Source organism: Ceratotherium simum, chromosome 11 (assembly GCF_057802395.1).
Source record: "Ceratotherium simum simum isolate JZ-2026a chromosome 11, ASM5780239v1, whole genome shotgun sequence".
In the NCBI taxonomy this organism is placed as follows: domain Eukaryota; kingdom Metazoa; phylum Chordata; class Mammalia; order Perissodactyla; family Rhinocerotidae; genus Ceratotherium; species Ceratotherium simum.
The window spans coordinates 14,445,895-14,464,777 of NC_141910.1; the positions used below are offsets into that span (position 1 = coordinate 14,445,895).

The following is an 18,883-nucleotide window of genomic DNA, read 5'->3' on the forward strand; positions in this document are numbered from 1 at the left end:
GGGGTTCCAGGGCAGAGAGTGAGAATAGAGATGACCCAGCGCTAGCAGCGCGAGACCAGCTTTTAAATCTCCGCCCGCCACAGCAAACTCGGAGGCGCTCACACAGGGAGGGACAGCACATATGCTCGCACCTTAGACGCTCACACACATTTTCTTCTAGTGAACTCTAAAATAGAACCCATATTGGGTGCAGGGGAGGTGTTAAAAGGGGAGTCTAGTTTCTTTTACACACACACTATCCTAAACCGAAGGGGGGATATCAAGTCTTCTGCTCTGGGAAGGCTAGAGTGAACGGCAGAGACAGGGGGCTGGGGGAAACAGGACGCACGGGAGAGGGCGAGCCCGGCACCAGCTAGACGATGTCGGGGTTGGCATGCACACCTCCATGGATCACAGACACGCAGGAGGAGAGGCCAGATGACAGACGGATGCACGATGCACAGACACACATACAGCTCCAGAGAGAACACGCAAACCCGCAGACACACCACACAGCTCCACAGACGTCGGGCCGACCCAGGGACACACACGCGCGCACACACAGGTGTGGCCCAGGGCCACACGCACACCTCGCACAGGCACGCGCGCCGGGCCCTCTGCGGCCGGCTCGGAGAAGGTGGCCCCGCTCACCGGGCATGCTTATTTACTCATTTGTATCAATGAACGTTTGTACCCGATTCCTCCCGCCTCCGGGTGCCGGGGCCGCCGCATTTGTCCTCGGCGCGGGACACCCACCGGGATCAGCATCGAGGTTCCTCGGATGCTGCAGGGGGCAGAGGGAACTACAAAGTGAGGGGGTCTCGAGCGTCCGAGAGGAGGGGCTTCAGGGTCAGCGGCCCGGGACGCGGACAGGGAGAGGGGAACATCGGGGTCTTGTGGGGTAAGAGACATATGGAAGGGAGGAGAGACCTTGCATCCAAGGTTTGGGGATGTACGGATTGAGGATGGGGGACCTCACCTAGGGGGAATTGGGAGCAGCAAATGGGAGGGTTGAGGGGTCCCATGAGATAGGAGCCGGAGCGGTTCCGCGGGATAGGAGCTCGGGACCCTAAGCACAGGTTCAGGGGCTTCTGGAGCCCCTCAGTAGAGGGGCAGTCCGGCCGAGACCTCAGCCGCTGGGGCGACGGCCCACGCGGGACTGCCTGGGGCGGGAGGAGGGGGCCGGGACCCGGGAGGGAGGAAAAGAGGGAGGGAAATAGCCTAGCAGCCAAGCGGGCACCGTGCGAGCGCGCACCGTGTGTGTGTGTGTGTGTGTGTGTGTGTGTGTGCGCGCGCGCGTGTGTGTGTCTCATCTCGTCCGTCTGTAGGTGCCGGGCTCAGCGAGACGCCGGCGAGAAGGAAGAGGAGGCGAGAGGTGAACTGAGTTTGATCCTGCGGCGGCTACAAGTGGGTCCCGCGCGGGCGGCGGGCGGCGGGCGGCCGGGGCGGGGCGGGAGGCCGGCGGGCGCTCACACGCTCCGGCCGCCGGCCCCTCACCACGCCTCCGGCTTTGTGAGCGCTTGCGGGGGGGTGGGGGGGGCTGGCGGAGCGCCCACGGCGCAGCCTCCCGCCTCTATATAAACACACGCATCGCGTCGCTTTGGACTCAAATTCACATTGAGAGAAGCTTTTCAAACCACCAGCCCTGAAATCCTGCCTCCTTCTTTTCCCCCTCTTCCATTCCTTTTGCCTTCCTTTCTTTTTTCCCCCCTTCTTCCCCCAGCAGCAACTCCAGAGCCGAGAGACTGCGTCCCCGGACGGCCTGCCTTTTCTTAATTGATACAATAGCCCAGCTCGGGTTTTCACCTCCTCCCCAACTCCACCCCGCCTCACCCCTCCCGCCCGCCGCCGCCGCCGCCGCCGCCGCCGCCTCAGCGCCCGCCCGGGGCTCTGTCGCTGGCTGCGTCCCGTCCCGGCCGCGCTCCGCCGGCTCCGCACCCGCGCTCCCGCCGCCGCGCCCGCCGCGCCGCCTCGCCCGCCGCGCCGCCTCGGGGGTGCAGCGGCGGCTCGGGGCTCGGGCGCGCCGCCCGCCCGGGGCTGCCCAGGGACGCTGGGCTCGGGCCTCTCCACTCGCCGCGGCCGGGGAGCCCTCCCCCTCGCCCCCAAAGTTTCTGGGTTCGTTGGAATCTTTGGATTCAGGATTTTTTCCTTTTTGTTTTTCACCTAGGAATTTGAGGGGAAAACTTTTGACAAATCGACCGCACTTTCTCTCCGCTAGCTCTCTGTCCCCCTTCTTTTTTTCGAGCAGGGGAAGGGGCTTACGAGAGAGGCTCCCGCTGGACAAAGTTTTCCAAAGTTTTCCGAGTGTGATGGTTGCGGGGAGAGCTAACCCACCGGCTTGATTCACGGCTTCCTCTCGCCACCCCTCGAGCAGCCCCTAAGCCCGCTATAAGGGAACAAACAAACAAACAAACAAACAAAGTTACATTCCGAGTCGCCTCGTGTCTCCTCTGTCTCTTCTTTTACGCATTTTTTTTCTCCCTCTCTCCGCTCCCCGCGCAGCCTCCACTCCCCTTCCTTCGACCCCTTCCTCGGTCTCTGTCTCGGCTGGAGGTGCCAGGACCCCCGGCCGCAGCCTCCCCTCCCCCGCCGCTCCGTCCCTTCTCCGGCCCTCCCCTCCCCCGCCGCGGCCGGCACAGCCAATCCCCCGAGCGGCCGCCAACATGCTCTTTGAGGGCTTGGAGCTGGTGTCGGCGCTGGCCACCCTCGCCGCGTGCCTGGTGTCGGTGACGCTGCTGCTGGCCGTGTCGCAGCAGCTGTGGCAGCTGCGCTGGGCTGCCACCCGCGACAAGAGCTGCAAGCTGCCCATCCCTAAGGGCTCCATGGGCTTCCCGCTCATCGGAGAGACCGGCCACTGGCTGCTACAGGTAAGGGCACACTCGCTCCGCTGCTCTCCGGGGTCCGCTAGCGGCGAGCGCGGGGCCGATGGAGCCACGGGCCGGCCAGGGGGCGCCGGGAGCCTGAAGGCACCGGTCCCCGCCCCGCCCCTTCCCTCCTCTCTGCCTGCGCCGCCCGGGCTTCCCCAGCCCGCCTGCGGCGTGGTTCGGAGCCCGTTGGCACCTGGTGCACAGGTTCAGGGGGCTGATAAGAGAGGTCCCCGGACCTCTCAAGCCCAGCTTTCCCCAGTCGCGGGCGGCACGGCAGGGGTGCGTGGAGCGCCCTAGGGGCTCCCCGCGCGGCGCGAGCCCGAGGGGGCGTCCGGTCGTGAGCCGCTTTCGTCTCCCCTTCGCGCTCCAGGCCCCAGTTGCCGTCGGCTTCCTGGGCTTTGGCAGCGTCACTGGGACCCGAAAACTGAGTCGGGGAGAGGAGGAGGGGGCCAGTGGCAGCCAGAATTGCCCCTTTAAGACCCGGACTGTGTTCCCTCCGCCTCGTCGGCTGCGCCAGGTACAACGGCCCTGGTCCACGGTCCGAGACAGTGTGTGTGTTTTGTGGTGCGGAAGGAAGGAGGTAACCAAGGGAAAATGAGAAGCCTGAAACCCGTGGGTTCTCGGCTTTCGGGGAAAAGGGTCTATTTACTTATTGGGTGGGGACAGTGTTAACAGGGGAGAGAAACTGTTGGTGCATGTGAGATCCATAGAGTTCGTATGTGTTTGTTGTTAGCCGCGCACAGCCCCACACTGCTAGTGATAATGGGGAGATTAACCTGGAATTAACCTCCCCAAGTGCTAGACAATCGCTTTTGCAATTTGATACACACCAAGATTTGTCTTTTGGTGGGGAGATGCCTCTGGGTTAACCGCGGGAGGTGTGTTATGCGCGCGTGTGCACGCGTGTTTGTTCGGAGGATGCTGATGGGAATTAGGGGAAGGATGGATGTCCTGAAACAGATAACCGCGGCACAGGAGAGGTGAGGCGGGAAGTGAACGTAGAGACCTATGGGTTTTGAAGTGCGAAAGCTTGGCTTGAAATTCACAGACGCGTGCAGTTCGCGCACACACATACACCCCGCCCGGACCCGCCCCGCGCCAAATGACAGCGAAGCGGGGGCGGGGAGGGGGACGCGAGATCCCCGTGCCCTGTAGTCTTCCCAAGTCCTGGAGTCAGCCCATCTCTTTTTGGGGTGGTTCGTGCAACGGTCCAATGGGACTAGCCCCTCCCCTCCTTAAAGAAATCCCCAGAACCTCTCCCGTGCCCCCACACTTAAGGGTTAACTCCAGCGGTGGTCTAGGCTTTTGGCTGAGATTTTAGGAAGAAAAAAACTCACATGGGCATCGGTCCTGCCTTGTTAGAGCCAATCTGCGGAATCCGCTGTCTGTCACCGCCCCCTCTCCCCCTTTTTCCTGACCTTTCTCTACCACCTCCAAGGTCCCCCTGACCTTTTCTCCGAATCCCACAAGGGCCCCTGGGGCTCCAGGTCCAGCCCGCACAGAAGATGGGGTGGGGGTAGGGGGAGCAGGCCTCCGCCTCCGCATCCATCTGCCCCGGGGCCCTAGACTCCGAGGTGGGAGGGAAATGGGGGATGCCTGTAGAGGAGCGCTGAAGGGGTTAATGGGAGCCCTCTGAATCCCAGCTTTATTTTTTCGGAGTCATTTATCAGATTTTACGGGGGGACCTCCAAGGGCTCTCCGTTTCCACCGTGCGCCATCTAAACAGAGCCCAGGGCTAAAAATACAACATTTTTGTATAAATTGGACTCGCGGCCCGAGCGGCCGCCCCTATGAAAGTCCTCTTTGTGAAGACCGTGGAAACGGCGGACAAATAACTCTTTATTAATGCCACAAAAAACGCACTTTAATTATAGTTAGGCAGATCAGAGGCGGGGTGGGGGGCGGCGAGAGAGAGGCGGCGGCGACCTCGGAAAATTCACAGCGCAACTTTTGTGTCGAAAGAAAAGAAAAACAGAGGAACAGAAGGAGAGGAGAGACAGAGAGTCAGACGGAGCGAGGGAGACGGGTATAGCAGACGGAGGGAGGGAACCCCGCTCCTCACCCCCCCTTTGTCGCACCTCCACCCTCGCCTAGATTTCTCTTAAAGGGGTAGACGCCGTCTAGAACGGCGGCAGGGTGGGGGGAGCTCTCCCTGCCCCGCCAACCTGGGAGCGGGGCGGCGTCCCCCGCGGCCCAGCCCCCCTCCTGGAGGCGCGGGCGCTCCGGGCTCGCTCCCTGTCGCGCGCCGGGGCCGGAGGCGCATGTGGAAAAGTGATTAGGGCTCCGGGTTCTGCAGAGTCACTTTTCGGCAGTGCTGATGTGTGTACACCTCTAGCGGGAGAATACTTTTCCGTGGAAGAAAGGAAAGTGAGGAGGGGGACCAACCCGGGAAAAGGGGAAGCCGAGTTGTCCCTTTGGGGGTGCATGACCCCGGAGGTCTGGAGCCCGCATCCGCACGTCTGTTGGCGGGCTGGCGGACGGCTGGACAGGTGGCGCCCCTCCCCTTCTCACCCGGCACTGCCCTGGCAGGAGAAGAGTTAAAGTGGGGTGGGGTGGCGATCGCCTACGTCAAAGGTGAGCGGGACGCCCCTGCCCCCGCCCCTCGGAGGTCCCCTCGGTTTCCGGTACCCGCGCTGGGCCAGCTCAGCCAGCACCTTGGAGCGCCCGGCCCGCGCCGGGGCCTAGCCATCCCCGGCTCGCGCCGCCGCTGCTGCCGCCGGGGATCCGGTTACCTGTGACTGCCGCCCCGCCCGGCCCCGCCCCGCCCCGCGGGGAGCGCCTTCCTCCGCGCTCCAGTTCCAAACTCCAGGGCGGCGGCGAAAGTCCTTCTCAGTAATTTCCAGGGCAAACTGCATTAGGAAAATCGCGGCTCTCGGCCCGTGACCCTACCCCGCAGAGCCCTCAGAGGGCCGCCGGGTCCCTTCGCGGCCCACTCCTGAGAACGGAGGAAACCCCAGCCCCCAGCTGTAGTGACTGCCTCCGGGCACGGACCGCTCAACGCTATAAATAATCTTTGGCCTGCGGCCACCCCGCGGGGTCTCGCCAGCCCGTGGCCGGGAGCCTGGAAATATTTATTCCGAGAGGCTCCGGAGCGCGAGGCGGGGGAGGGGGGGGCGGAGGCTCTAGCTTCGGTCCCGCCGTCCGGGATACCTTTTCCCTCCCGCAAGTCATTTCTAAAAAACAGCCTCCCGCGGGGTGCCCCTGGGCCTCCCGCCTTCTTGCATTATTTATTATCCTCTAGGCCCTACTTCTCAGTTCTTGTGCATGCGATGAAAAATAAAACCTACGTGCGTGTTTGTGTGTGTGTTGAGGGGGCAGGGGACTGCAGCCCCGGGAGGGGTCCTCCGCCCTTTCGCCGCGGGCCCCCGCGGCTGGGCCTCCGGGACGTCCCATCTGTAGATGTGCGCCCTGAGAGAGGTCTCTGGCGTGGCTCCCGCAGGGCTCCGGCTTCCAGTCGTCGCGGAGGGAGAAGTATGGCAACGTGTTCAAGACGCACTTGCTGGGGCGGCCGCTGATCCGCGTGACGGGCGCGGAGAACGTGCGCAAGATCCTCATGGGCGAGCACCACCTCGTGAGCACCGAGTGGCCGCGCAGCACACGCATGCTGTTGGGCCCGAACACGGTGGCCAACTCCATCGGTGATATCCACCGCAACAAGCGCAAGGTAAGAGCTCTGGGCTAAGAGCCCCGAAACCGTGCTCTGACCCTCTTCTTCCGTGCACCCCCTCGGGGTAAGGAGTTCGTGGAGCCCTGGGAACGTTCCCACCCGAATCTGGGCCCCCATTTGCACAGCATGCTGGAGGATCTCCGCAATTCTTTGCATCAAGGGCCTGCACAGGCCTCCGGGTCTGCCTTCTTGCTGGCCCACTGCGCCGTGCGCACTACCAGGCCCAAAAGGTGGCTTTTTAGGGGGGTGGTTTGGATAGAGCGTTTAAACGTCTGGGGACTGGGGCGTCCAGTCGCCGTGCTCCACAAAACTGGAAAGAGAATAGGGCGGTCAGTGGTCCGCGCTCCCCTTTTCGTCGTGTTTCCCCCGGGAATTCCGAGGACTAGAGACGGATGATTCTAAAATCAAACCTAGCTTTCCTGCCACAGGTTGCTTTAATGGCGACGCGGCCAGGCGCGGGCGGGCAGGGGGCACCTTGTGGGCAGCGTTTGCAGGGCCTTGCCTGGGAGGGGTGAGGTGAAATATGGGCCACTGTGCGCACGGATCTGGATGGTGGGGGAAGGGCGAGGGGTGGGAGAACAGCCCAGGCGCGGCGGGAGATCAAAGCGCACCTACCCCCTCCCATAAAGAGGAAGAGAAAGTGGGTGTTTATCCTGTGGATTTCCCGAGCGCCTGGAAGAGGCGCGGAGGAGGCGAGCCAGCGCGCACGGAGCGAGCCTCCCCGCCCCCTCCCAGGGCTGCGCCGCCGCCGCTGCCGCCGCAGCTCCGAGCGCGGGCGGCACGTGCTGTTTGAACTGCAATAACCCGAAAGCTGAGCCGCCGGCGGGCGGGGCGCCGGCCTGCAGGCTTCAAGCGGCCAGAGGAGGTGCTGCACGACATCCCCTCCCTCCCTTTTTCCATTGGGTCAGAGGACTCACCCAGGTTTGAAACCTAAAGGAAAGAGAGAGGCAGCCTCTGATCTCCAGGAGGAGTGGCCGAGTCCGGGAAAAGGGTAGGGGCAGTGGTGGGCAGCCCCCTCCACCGGAAATCTGTGTGTGAGGTGGTCTTGGTGAACGTAGGAATTTATCTTACAGTATTTGATGTCTTCTGAACTGCCTGCGAAGAGTAATTTTTCCGTAGCAGACAAAAGGAGGAAAAACCAGAGACTAACCCACTTCCCCCAATAAAGCATATATTTCGGGGTCTAGAAGGGGGCTCTTAAAGCCGTCTCCCCCATCTGCCTCACGGGAGCAGGAAGCAGCTAAGGGAGCAGGAAGCAGCTAACGCGCCCCGCCACAGGAGCAGATGGGGTGGGGTTCTGGGGAGTGGCTGGGTGGGGGCTCTAGGCTCAGGAATGGGGGCTTCTCAAATGTGTCGTGCACTTCTTTTTTCCTTAGTGACTCCACCAAAAGCCCAATCCAAAGAGTGAGGAGCCTGAGACTCAGAAGCCCAGCTCCAAAGAATATGACTCCTTCCTCATTTTGTCCTTATAGAGGCTTTGACAAGAAAGCAGTTATTGTCCCCTTCTGACAGAAGGGGCTGTTGCCAGAAGCTGGGGACTGGGGATGGGGAGGGGGGCACTGGGAGGAAGAAGAAGACTTGGTGGAGGCAGAGTGCAGAGGGCTTTTGGTTGGGGCTGTTGCCTTGCCGTTCCACCTACCCTCTGTTTGACTTGGTGAAGTGGCCTTGGGCCTCCAGGTGGGGAGGGTCTGCCTAGAAAGCCCAAAGATTTTGGTGTACATTGTCCATTTGGGAGGAGGGGAGGAAGGAAGGACAGGGGTAGGGCCGGGGTGGTGGCAGAAACTGAGGACCACAGATGAGGCAGTGATGGTCTCCCTCTTCCAGGCACCCTTGCCCTCTAGCTCCTTAGGGATGAGGAGCAGCCAGAAAGCAGTTCATCCTGACCAAGGCTTGGAAACCCGATGCAGGGTCCCTCTGTATGTGTGTACTGGTTATGTGCTTGCTATGTAGCATGTGGATGGGTCCTATGGTAAATGGGGGGACAAAAGGGTCCTTCCCCCAAATCTTGCTAATTGATGTTCCATAAGCTTAGGTTTACTGAGCTAAATAGAACGCCTTGAGTTAGGTACAAATGTAGAAGCGGAAACTTGGTCCTCACCTCAGGAGGTGGAGTCTAGCTGGAGGGACGAGAGGAGAATACTCAGGGGCACATGTTGGTCCTGGAGAGAATGGCCAGCCTGCTGGACCCAGTCTGGCCAGGGTGGGGGCTGCCATGGGCCACTCACACTGCCTTATGCAGCCCCCGCTACAGTCAGGGACCTGGCTGGAGAGCAGGCTGCTGGACGAGGCCCGGCCTGGTTAGGATGTACTCGCGGGAAGTGGGGCCCAGGTGTGCTGGGGCCTGGCTGGCAGGAAACTAGAGCGTCACTCTTTCCATTGGGGCTGGTGGTCCACCCCTTCTCTGGGAGGTCCGACCAGATGTGCTGGGAAGGGGCTCCTCGTGGCCATTGCTGCACTCCAGCTGTGTGCCCCGGCTGCCATGGTGGTCTGGGGCCAAGAGGGGTGGGGTTGCCAGGGAGAAAGTCCGGAAAGTCTTGCCCTACCTAACAGAGTCCTCTCTGGAAGCCAGGCCGGTATCCCTATAGCCACCACCTCAGACTCTGTTTCTCCTTCTTTGTTACCCCTCCCCACCCGGGGCCTGGGGTGGCCCTGATGGGTGAGGGAGGGCCCCCATCCCTCTTTGTGGGCAGAGAGCCAGGGTATTGCCCTAGAACGGTGCATGGAGTCTGGTAGAGAAGCCTGGGGGGAGGGTTGTCAGAGATACGGAGGAGTTGGGAGTAGTTCTGGAAGCCTCAGTGCCCAGCCCCCGACACAGGATCAGGCATTTCCTCCTCTTCTTCAGACACAGGGCTGGACCTCTTTGCACCAAAGGGCCAGTAGCTTCAGGGCACCTCAGACAGTGGCCTTGAGATTCTGTTGGGGAACTTGGAGAGCATCCCAGAGGATGCACTTAGCCTTGGAGCCCTGGACTGGGGAGACTCCAGGCGTGGTCTTCTTGCCCCTCCTATCCAGACCCCTGGCTACAGGACCTTCTGTGCCCAAGGCTGAGGTGGGGAAGTGGCTCCCCAGGCTTTGGAGGCAGGGATTAAGAAGGCTTGCCTGCCCACCCACCACCCCTCACTGGCCTGGCCTTTGGACTCTGTCCTGGGTGGGGTGGAGCTCAGGCTCAGGGTCACTGCACTCCTCTCAGGAACCCTGTGCGTCCTGGGGGTTTTTATGGAGATGGAGATGCCAGGAGGTGCCTGAGCAGGAGGTCAGAGCCAGGAGGGCCTGGGGTCTGGGGGAGGCCAGCCCAGACCAGCTGTAGGTGGCCTTTGGATGAGTGCACAGCCTCTGGCTGCAAAGTCCACCGAGCTCAGCTCAGGGCAGAAGTTCCCACCTGCATTGGATGGGAAGGCGGGTGGCACGGCCAGGCAGCCCTGCTACTGGGAGCTCTGCCAGGGGGCATGGGCACAGAGCCTTTGTTCTGAAGTCCTTCACCCAAAAGTTACTGTAGCACCAGCTCGTGGGCGCAGGGGCTGCTGAGGGGGCGGGTGGAAGGAGTGGATCTCTCTGAAGGTCAGCGGGGGAGGGAGCCCACGGCCAGCCGCCAGGGTGCCTGGGAGTGGGCGCCTCCCTCTGCATGCCCTTGTGCCAGGCAGTGGGGTGGACGGGTGGGCTGGCTGGGCCTGGGGGCCACCCCCTCCCATTTCCCTCCTTTCTGTGTCCTTCTCCCAGGGCGGGGAGGGTTCCAAGACTGTGATGCTGATGTGTTTGCTCACTCTCCCAGGCTGGGGAGACAACTGTGGCCTTGGCAGGGAGGCTGGGCTGGGGTCTGCTCTGGCCCGGAGCCCCAGGTCAGTTGTATCTGTTCCCGGTTCCCCAGGCTGAAGGGCAGGGGTTGGGGCTGTGCCTCCAGGGGCCGAGAAATGCTGAGGGCAAACTAGAGTGGCCAGAACAACTGGCCTTACCCTTAGAACAAACTTGGGCCATAGAGGAGGGTCCCTTCAGGCCTCTTAGATAAATTCAGAGCCCCCCAGCAGTGGTAGAGGGCGGCTCGCTGGGGTTTGGAGTGGTGGGTGTGGCCAGTCACGTCCTGGACTGTGACCTTGGGAGGGCCCTTCCCCCTTTGGGCCTCAGCTTTCCGAAGGGGGTTCGCTATGGCTGGAAGAGGGAAAAGAGGGAAAAAAGGAATGGGCAAACCTTTCCAGATTCTATGGCTCAGCAGGTATCTGCCAAGTGCTGCCCTCCCCTCCCCCACCACATGCTTTTGTTGTGTGTGTGGAGGAGTTCGGGGAGACAATTAGAGCTGCAATCAAATGGGGGACAGGTACTGTTCCCACAGATGCTGGAACCCAGAAGGGGCATGCACAGGCTAGGGGGTCTGGGCCAGCCCCTCCCAACCAGGGGTCTGAGTGGGGACAGGCTCAAAAGGCAGCCAGGGTGAAGTTCAGGCCCAGTGGAGATGCCAGGCAGCTGGGAAGATGACGTTCTGGCTTGTCCTCCCCCTTCCTGGAGTATAAAGTACACACCTTGGCGTCACCCCTGTGCTGTGCGGACAGCTGCCTCGGCGGCTGCCTGCCCTCTGTTATTCTTTCCACTCCGCAGGCCGCAGCTCCGGTGGTTTGGCGGGGTGGCCCGCCCAGGCCCCCACCCTCCCACCCTCCCGGGCAGCCACTTCCATTCCTCCCAATCTGAGTCACTGGCCTGGGGAGTGGGTTCCCTCTCCGGCTCTTCCCGCTCCCAAGGCTGCCTGTCCATCTGTCCGTCCATCCACAGCTGGCAGCTGAGAAGAGGGAGGTTATCTGCTGAGCGGGTCAGCACCCAGGGCCATGGGGGTCTAGCAGGCGACTCCCCTCCCAGGGGCACTGGGTGAGAGGCAGGAGAAGGAGGGAAGCCTGGCGGGGGTGGGGGGAGGGGAGGAAGCATTTGTTGAAACAATTATAGGGAATGTGAGCCTTGACAAGCCCCCTGGTGGTCCCCCCAGACCCTCCTGTGGAATCAGCTCCCATTCTGGGAGAGAGAGAACCAGGGATGTGGGCTCCTGCGCCAGTTGCGTTGTTGGAGGAACCAGCAGGAGTGGGGTGAGGGCTTCTAAGCACATCCTTCATCGCGGGAGCCCATCCGGCCCTGCGTCTGCGCCTGGGAGTCCCCAGGTCTCCCGCGGCCACGGCCCTGGCTCTCCCGGCACCAACCCTGGTGGGAAGTCCGTACCTGCTGCTCCCTCCGCAGGGCTTTGCCTGGGCCGGAGCTGGTTCCCGATGACCTTTGTCCAGCATTCTTGGCTCACTTTTGGGAATTCCTAGGGAAGCCCCAGAGGGAAACAAAGCAGCTCTCGCTCCTGTGACAACTGTGGTCAGGGCAGGCAGCTCTGGGGGCTGGGAACCCTTCCCCTCTTCACACTGAGCCGCTCTGCAGGGCACCTTCCCTTGTGCCCCAGTCCTGACCCCGCCCGCCCCGGACGCGGCCCAGGCCTCCCTCTGCCCTGGCCAGCACCTCCGCCTCCTCCTGGCCTTTGTGGTGGGCGGTGGTTTCTGGGCTGCCCCGGCTTCGGGAAGTGCCCGCGTTGTTAACCCTGGGCACCGACCCAGGGAGGAGGCCCTGGAGTTTTCCCGGCGCCTGGGAGGCCCTGATGCCTGTGGAACAGCTGGGCCGGAGGCAGGGGCATGGACTGGGTGACCTCCGAGCAAAGCCTCTGGGGCCTGCGATCTGCCTTTGTGTGGCTTCTCAGTGTCTCCACCTCAGGGGGGCTCTGAGGAGACTCGTGGGACAGCCAGGTAGAAAGGGACCCCAGGACATCTAGTTAGATCCCTCATGAAACCAGTGGGGAAACTGAGCCCCAGAGAGGGCAGTGACATGCTGGCTGCCACTGGCGACTCAGAGGCTGGGTCCAGATAAGGGCCCTGGGCCTGGCTGCCGTTCTCTTTTCAGAAGCCACAGCCCCAGGGGGCCTGCAGGTGCAGGGTGGCAGTAGGCTTCCTGGGGTCATTCCAGCCCCTGGCCTTGCTCAGGTCCCCTTTCCACCTAGAGGTGAGGTGTGGCCCCCTGCCCTTGGAGTCCCTCTGCTCAGTCCCAGCTCCCCCTGGGTCCTCCCTGCCCCCAAGGCTTGAGAAGGAGAGATTCAGCCGGCCATCGCTAGAGGGCGCAGGGAATGTAACCTTGGGGCAGGGCAGGGCTTGTCAGTGGGTTGGTCTGGCCCCTCCTCAGGGAGCAGTGGGGCCCTCAGAGCTCCGCCTTTGGCCGCCCTGGGCTGGCCCCTTCTGGGCCACTGTGGCCGTGTCAGGTGTGTTTGGGGGGCCTGTAGGCACTTGCCAGGTAACTCGTGCAGTGCCAGATGCTGGGCTTCTTGGAGGGGACAGCATCCTCTTAGGGACATGCAGATATTGGCGTTATGTGCTCTGTAAGTTGAAAGGAACCACAGAGGTCACCTGGTCCCACCTCACCATTTTACAGATGAGGAAACTGAGGCTGGGGGTGACTTGGCCATGATTTCACAGTAAGTTGGTGGGTGATCTGAGGTTAAAAATCATGTCTCTGGGTGCCCACCCTGCCTTTTCCCACCATCTCACTGTGTCTACGAGCCTAGCTGGCTTTGACTTCGGCTGGTCCTGGTCGGCGTGGTCTCTGCCCTATTCCCCCTCCACATGCCCACCATTGGGCCCAGGCCTCCCGTGTGCTGGCAGCCCCTGCCCCAGTGCCCTTCAGGACAGACCCTTAGTCTGACCTGGGCTGGCTGGCTCTGGGCCAAGCGTCACCTCCCTGGCCCAGCCTGCCTTCACCTCCAGCCTCCCCACCGAGGCCTGGTAGCCACCAAGTTATCTTCTGCCCCCCTGATGAGCCTGCTCAGCTCCCACGCACCACTTTCTGCTCCCCCCACGAGCTCTTTGCTGTTTTATAAAGGCTGTTAGTTGGCTGGCGTCCGGCTCTGGGGGCAGGGCCCCACCCCCACCCCAAAAGACTCTTTGACCAAGAGGAACCTGTGGTCCTAAGGCCACCAGGGTGGGCGGCTGAGGCAGAGAGGGCTGCCTTTATCCCTCACCCTCTGAAGGGAGATGGCAGCTGAATGCCCCCCTGGAAATTCCCGGGACCCTTGCAACAGAACCAGGTGTGAGTGACCTGTCCAGGCCTGGGCTGCCCTGGGCCACCTCCGCTCATCCTTCTACCTTCCAGCCTGCCCCTCAGTAGCAGGAGCAGCCCCAAACACTGCTGGCTTTTCTGCCCCTTGCCGGCCTCCTTCCCTCCCTCCCTCTGCCCACCGGGAATTTCGGAATGAAAGTGCTATTGTGAACGCCTGGCTGGGCCACTGAAGGGCCAGCACTGTTATTTCTGCAAACCAGCCCTCCCATTAGCCATGCAGGGCCCAGGCCAGGAAAATGTTACCTTTTCCTCCCTGAGCTGACTGCAGGGGAAATTCTCACATTTACAGTTTGTGCGGTGGTTGTGTTTGGGGGGCAGGGGGGAGGGCGGGCGCGTGTGTGTGGTTTGCGGGGGGCAGGGTTGGGGGGGCCAGAGGAATATTTGTCTCCTTCCTCTGCGCTGCCCCTCCCCTCTCTGCCTTCTCCGATGACCTTTCCCTGGATGCTGGGGCGGGGAGGCACCCCCCTCCTGCTCCAGACTCTGGGGGGGATGGCAGTTGTTGGTTACAGAGTGAGACCCACAGCCCGTCGGTAAATAAACTAACATCCTTCCCTCTCTTATAACCATGGGCAGCAGCCTGGAAACCGTGTGCAGGGGCATCTGGGTGAGGAGGGGGTGGGAGGGGGTTGCTGAGGAATCAGGAGGGCAGAAAGCAGGAGAGGTAGAAACAGGACTGGCTACTTAAAATGGACCTGGAAGATGCAGGGAATTAAAAGGGCTTCTGTTTGGCTTTGTGATATTTTGGGGTGGAAAGCCTTGCCCGCATCCCCCTGCCTCCAGACTCAGCCTCACTGAAGATATTTTGATGGCAGAGTTGGTAACAGACTCCCTAGGATCTCCACCCAGTAGAGATGGAGCGAGGGCAATTGTGGGTCTCAGGAAGTCTTGCTTGCAGTCTAGCCTCAGACTTTCTTGTTTTCCTATCAATGGAGTAGAAGAGCCACCTACTGCTTTCCACCTCTTCCTTGTTTAGTCTGTTTACCTGTGTTCCACTCCTCATGGGCACTTCTGCCCTGTGGCCTAGGAATTCTGGAATGGGCCCCTGCAGTGGAGGAGTGGTCTCCCCTCCAGCCTCGCCCAGCCTCCTCTTGTGTTGCCCCCTATGGTTGGTATGGCCACATTGGCCACAGACCTGTTGGCAGCTGGACTGCCCAGTCCCCAGGGCTTTGTCATTGCTTGGAGAACATGCTTCTTTGGGGGTCAAGAAAGGAGATGATAGCTCAGGTCACCCCGTGAGTGATGTGAAGTTCCCGACTTTGAATAGAAATACTTATGAACTGTTTTAATTCTGTCCTTGCCCCACTTCTCCCCACCGTCCAAAGACTCAGGTAGTAGGAGGGAGGTTCAGAATAGAGGACCAGAAGGGGACTGTGTCTGGGAGGTGGAATGGGGGAGCTCGGTCGCAGTGAGGACCTGGAGTTTTCCTCAATCGCAGTCATGGCATCCGTGCTTCAGCCAGGCTTCGTGGGAGCTGTGTGGGCAGACCCCAGCCCATCTGACCAGCTCGCCCGCCTCTCTGCCCTCCAGATCTTCTCCAAGATCTTCAGCCATGAAGCCCTGGAGAGCTATCTGCCCAAGATCCAGCTGGTGATCCAGGACACGCTGCGTGCCTGGAGCAGCCACCCCGAGGCCATCAACGTGTATCAGGAGGCGCAGAAGCTCACCTTCCGAATGGCTATCCGCGTGCTGCTGGGCTTCAGCATCCCCGAAGAGGATCTGGGGCACCTCTTCGAGGTCTACCAGCAGTTTGTGGAGAACGTCTTCTCCTTGCCTGTCGACTTGCCCTTTAGCGGCTACCGGCGGGTGAGCACCCAGGGCCTGGGAGCACAGGAGATGGGCATCCGTGAGCCCACCCTGAGGGAGGGGCGGCTGACTGCCAAGACACACAGTGGTCACACAGTCAGTCTTCACTTGGCACTCGCTGTGGCTTAGATGGGAAGTTCTCAGAGGAGTCCTTTCCCTTACCCCGCCTTGGGAGAAGGCCCTTGGTGGCCCTGCCCTCCCCTTGGGTGATGGGATGGCCCCCTTCTCCCCTCAGGGCATTCAAGCTCGGCAGATCCTTCAGAAGGGCCTGGAAAAGGCGATCCGGGAGAAGCTGCAGTGCACCCAGGGCAAAGACTACTTGGATGCACTGGACATCCTCATCGAGAGCAGCAAGGAGCACGGGAAGGAGATGACCATGCAGGAGCTGAAGGTGGGCAGCGTGAGCGCTCTGTGCTCCACGCTCTGGCTGCCCTGGGGTGGGAATGGCCGGCCGTTACTACTTGTCCTCGTCTGGTTCCACAGCGACTGCTGCTGAGCAGCTGCGGTGGCCGTCACTGCACAGGCTGGTGCTCAGCCAGGGGAGAGACTATGTCCCTGCACGTGGCCTGGGGGGGAGGATGAGAAGCACCCACGATGGGTGGGGCCTCCTCTCTCCCCACCGCTTACTGCCCACCCAGTCCTGGTGGGGAGTGGGTCCCCCTGCTGCTGGGCCCTGTGCTCTCCATCCCACCCACAGTCCCACCTACCGTTTTGGAAAAGATGCCAAAAATTGGCCCTTGGAAACCTCTGAAGAGACTCGATGTCAGAGGTGTTTTCAACTCCTCGCCACTTACCCCCAATATTCACTATTTCAGTGCGTTTCATGGTCCCAATAGCCCTGGAGGTCACCTAGGGAAACCCAGGTCCAGAAGGGGAAGCCACTTGCTGAGGGCGGCCTCAGCCCTTGGGAAGAGCAGGGGGCACCTAACTCGGGGCCCATCCCACCCACCAGCCGTTACAAGTTGGTGGCACTTGGTGCTCTCTCCCAGCCTGCCTGGCACTGGCACAGCCCAGATGGTCTGCGGCACCAAGACTGTCCACGCTGGGCTCCACAAAGGGCTTCCTGCCCGCCCTTTTTTGGGGTGGATGTTCCCCCGAGGAGGGACTTGTTAGTTCATCCTGGGCTAGACTCTGCCACCCACACGCCTGCCAGGAGCCCATAGAGACTTACAGACTCCCTGTCCCCCATCTTTGCTTCTCCCCGTTCCAGCTCCAGGTTTTTTCCTGTGACTTTCCCATTTCACAGGAACTTTTTGACCCAGGTCCCTTCACTCCCATCTCTGGGCCCAGTGTCCACTTCTGTAAAATGCAGGGCTTGGAATGAGATGACCTGCTAGGGCGTTTCCATGGGGCGCCATGGCTCAGGTGCCTTGTTCCCCAGAGAACCTTGGAGGGGTGTCTAAGCCCTCTGGGGGCCACCTCCCCTCAGCCTGCTCACTGTGGTCCCATGCCAGGTCCTCGTGGGTGTGGCCTCAGGCTGCCTCCCCAACCTGTCAGCTCTCCTGCCTGCCTGCCGGCTATCCTTCTCCTGGGGATGGAGGAAGGAGCTGGGACTGTGAGTCAGCAGGCCCAGGGTTAGACCCTGCACCCCCTCACTCACCCCGCACAGTGCCCGGCTCTCTGGGACTTTTCCTTTTTCTTCTGTGAGCTCACTGCATTGACTGGGTCTGCAGGGGCTCACCGCCCCAGGAGCCACAGTGAGTGAGCAGTGGCCCTACCCCAAGGTGTTTCCAGGCTAGTGCCTTTGCCCCGAGTTGCAGCAGTTTTGTCTCCTGCCTAGCCGGGGGACTGGCCCTCTGACCTGTGTCCATTGTGGCCCGAATACCCCAGCAACGTATGGCTCAGAGGAAGCAGGCAGGACCCAACTAGATGACCTTGGGGCACGAGGGACACTGGCAGAGTGGGGCGGCCCCCAGGCTGGCCTGCCTGAACCCAGATCGCCAACGGTGCCTCTCCTCTCTGCCGCCGCAGGACGGGACCTTGGAGCTGATCTTTGCGGCCTACGCCACCACCGCCAGCGCCAGCACCTCGCTCATCATGCAGCTGCTGAAGCACCCAGCCGTGCTGGAGAAGCTGCGGGAGGAGCTGCGGGCCCACGGTATCTTGCACAGTGGCGGCTGCCTCTGCGAGGGCACGCTGTGCCTCGACACGCTCAGCGGACTGCACTACCTGGACTGCGTCATCAAGGAGGTCATGCGCCTTTTCACACCCATTTCTGGCGGCTACCGCACCGTGCTGCAGACTTTCGAGCTTGATGTGAGGCTGGGACCCACGGGGCTGGGGCTCAGGGGGCCCGTGGGAGTACTGCCTCGGGGGGTAGGGGGCTGGCTGATGGGAAAGACAAATCTCCCCCTTGGGGTACCTCAGTCTGATGGGGAGACAGTCTTTGCTTTTAGGGGGCTTTCAGTCTGATGGGAGAGACCCCGCCGCAAATGCTGGGTCAGATGAAGCCAACCTGGGTGTCATGTGTGCAGTTGCATGTGGACATCTATAAATAAGAAACCAGACCAACATGCTGAGATGGGAGGCTGGCCAGGCCTGGGGGACTACAGTGGGACGTCTCTAGCAACATCTGGGGGCTGGCAGGCAGGAAGTCCTGGGCCCTCTCAGACCTCCTCTGGCTCTCACCACTCCACCCCACCCCTGCCCCCATCTTGCCTCCAGGGTTTCCAGATCCCCAAAGGATGGAGTGTCATGTACAGCATCCGGGATACCCATGACACAGCGCCCGTGTTCAAAGACGTGAACGTATTCGACCCCGACCGCTTCAGTCAGGCGCGGAGCGAAGACAAGGATGGCCGCTTCCATTACCTCCCCTTCGGCGGCGGCGTCCGGACCTGCCTGGGCAAGCACCTGGCCAAGCTGTTCCTGAAGGTGCTGGCGGTGGAGCTGGCCAGCACGAGCCGCTTTGAGCTGGCCACGCGGACCTTCCCCCGCATCACCTTGGTCCCCGTCCTGCACCCCGTGGATGGCCTCTGCGTCAAGTTCTTTGGCCTGGACTCCAACCAGAACAAGATCCTGCCAGAGACGGAGGCCATGCTGAGCGCCACAGTCTAACCATGCCTGGCCCGCACCCCCACCTCAGCCCCGCCAGGCCATGGGGGTGGGAGGCAATGGAAGGCTAGAAACCTGTGTGTGGGAGGGGGCTGGAACCTGGGGAAGGGGGAGCGGCCCCCCAGACCTCGCCCTCCCCTGTTCCCCGTCCCTGGCAAACCCTACCCACAGCCCAAAGGGCCCCATCCTCTGAGGGACGGGGGCCCTTCTCCTGGCTCCTGCTTCCCTCCAGTCTCTCTCCAGTTTCCACCAGCTTAGCTCCCGGAAAAGGGCATGGTGGGGGCTCTGCATGCCTGTTACAGTGTTAAATTCAGTCAGCTCATGCTGCAGCGTCTGCTTGTGAGGTTCCCAACTGGTCCGTCCCCTCCCATTCCTTTTGGACACTTTCAGTTTGAGG

The 18,883-nt window shown here is 61.6% G+C and overlaps 1 protein-coding gene across 1 annotated transcript; it reads left to right on the top strand.

The window, feature by feature from the left end:
* Positions 1–359: 359 nt before the first annotated feature.
* Positions 360–18,572, top strand: CYP26B1 (cytochrome P450 family 26 subfamily B member 1). Its single transcript, XM_004435544.3, has 8 exons — positions 360–544; positions 1,308–1,396; positions 2,461–2,846; positions 6,286–6,510; positions 15,157–15,432; positions 15,668–15,823; positions 17,404–17,688; positions 18,097–18,572. Exons 1-8 carry the CDS (start codon positions 360–362, stop codon positions 18,487–18,489), a joined length of 1,995 nt encoding a protein of 664 aa, XP_004435601.2. The 3' UTR covers positions 18,490–18,572.
* Positions 18,573–18,883: the final 311 nt, after the last annotated feature.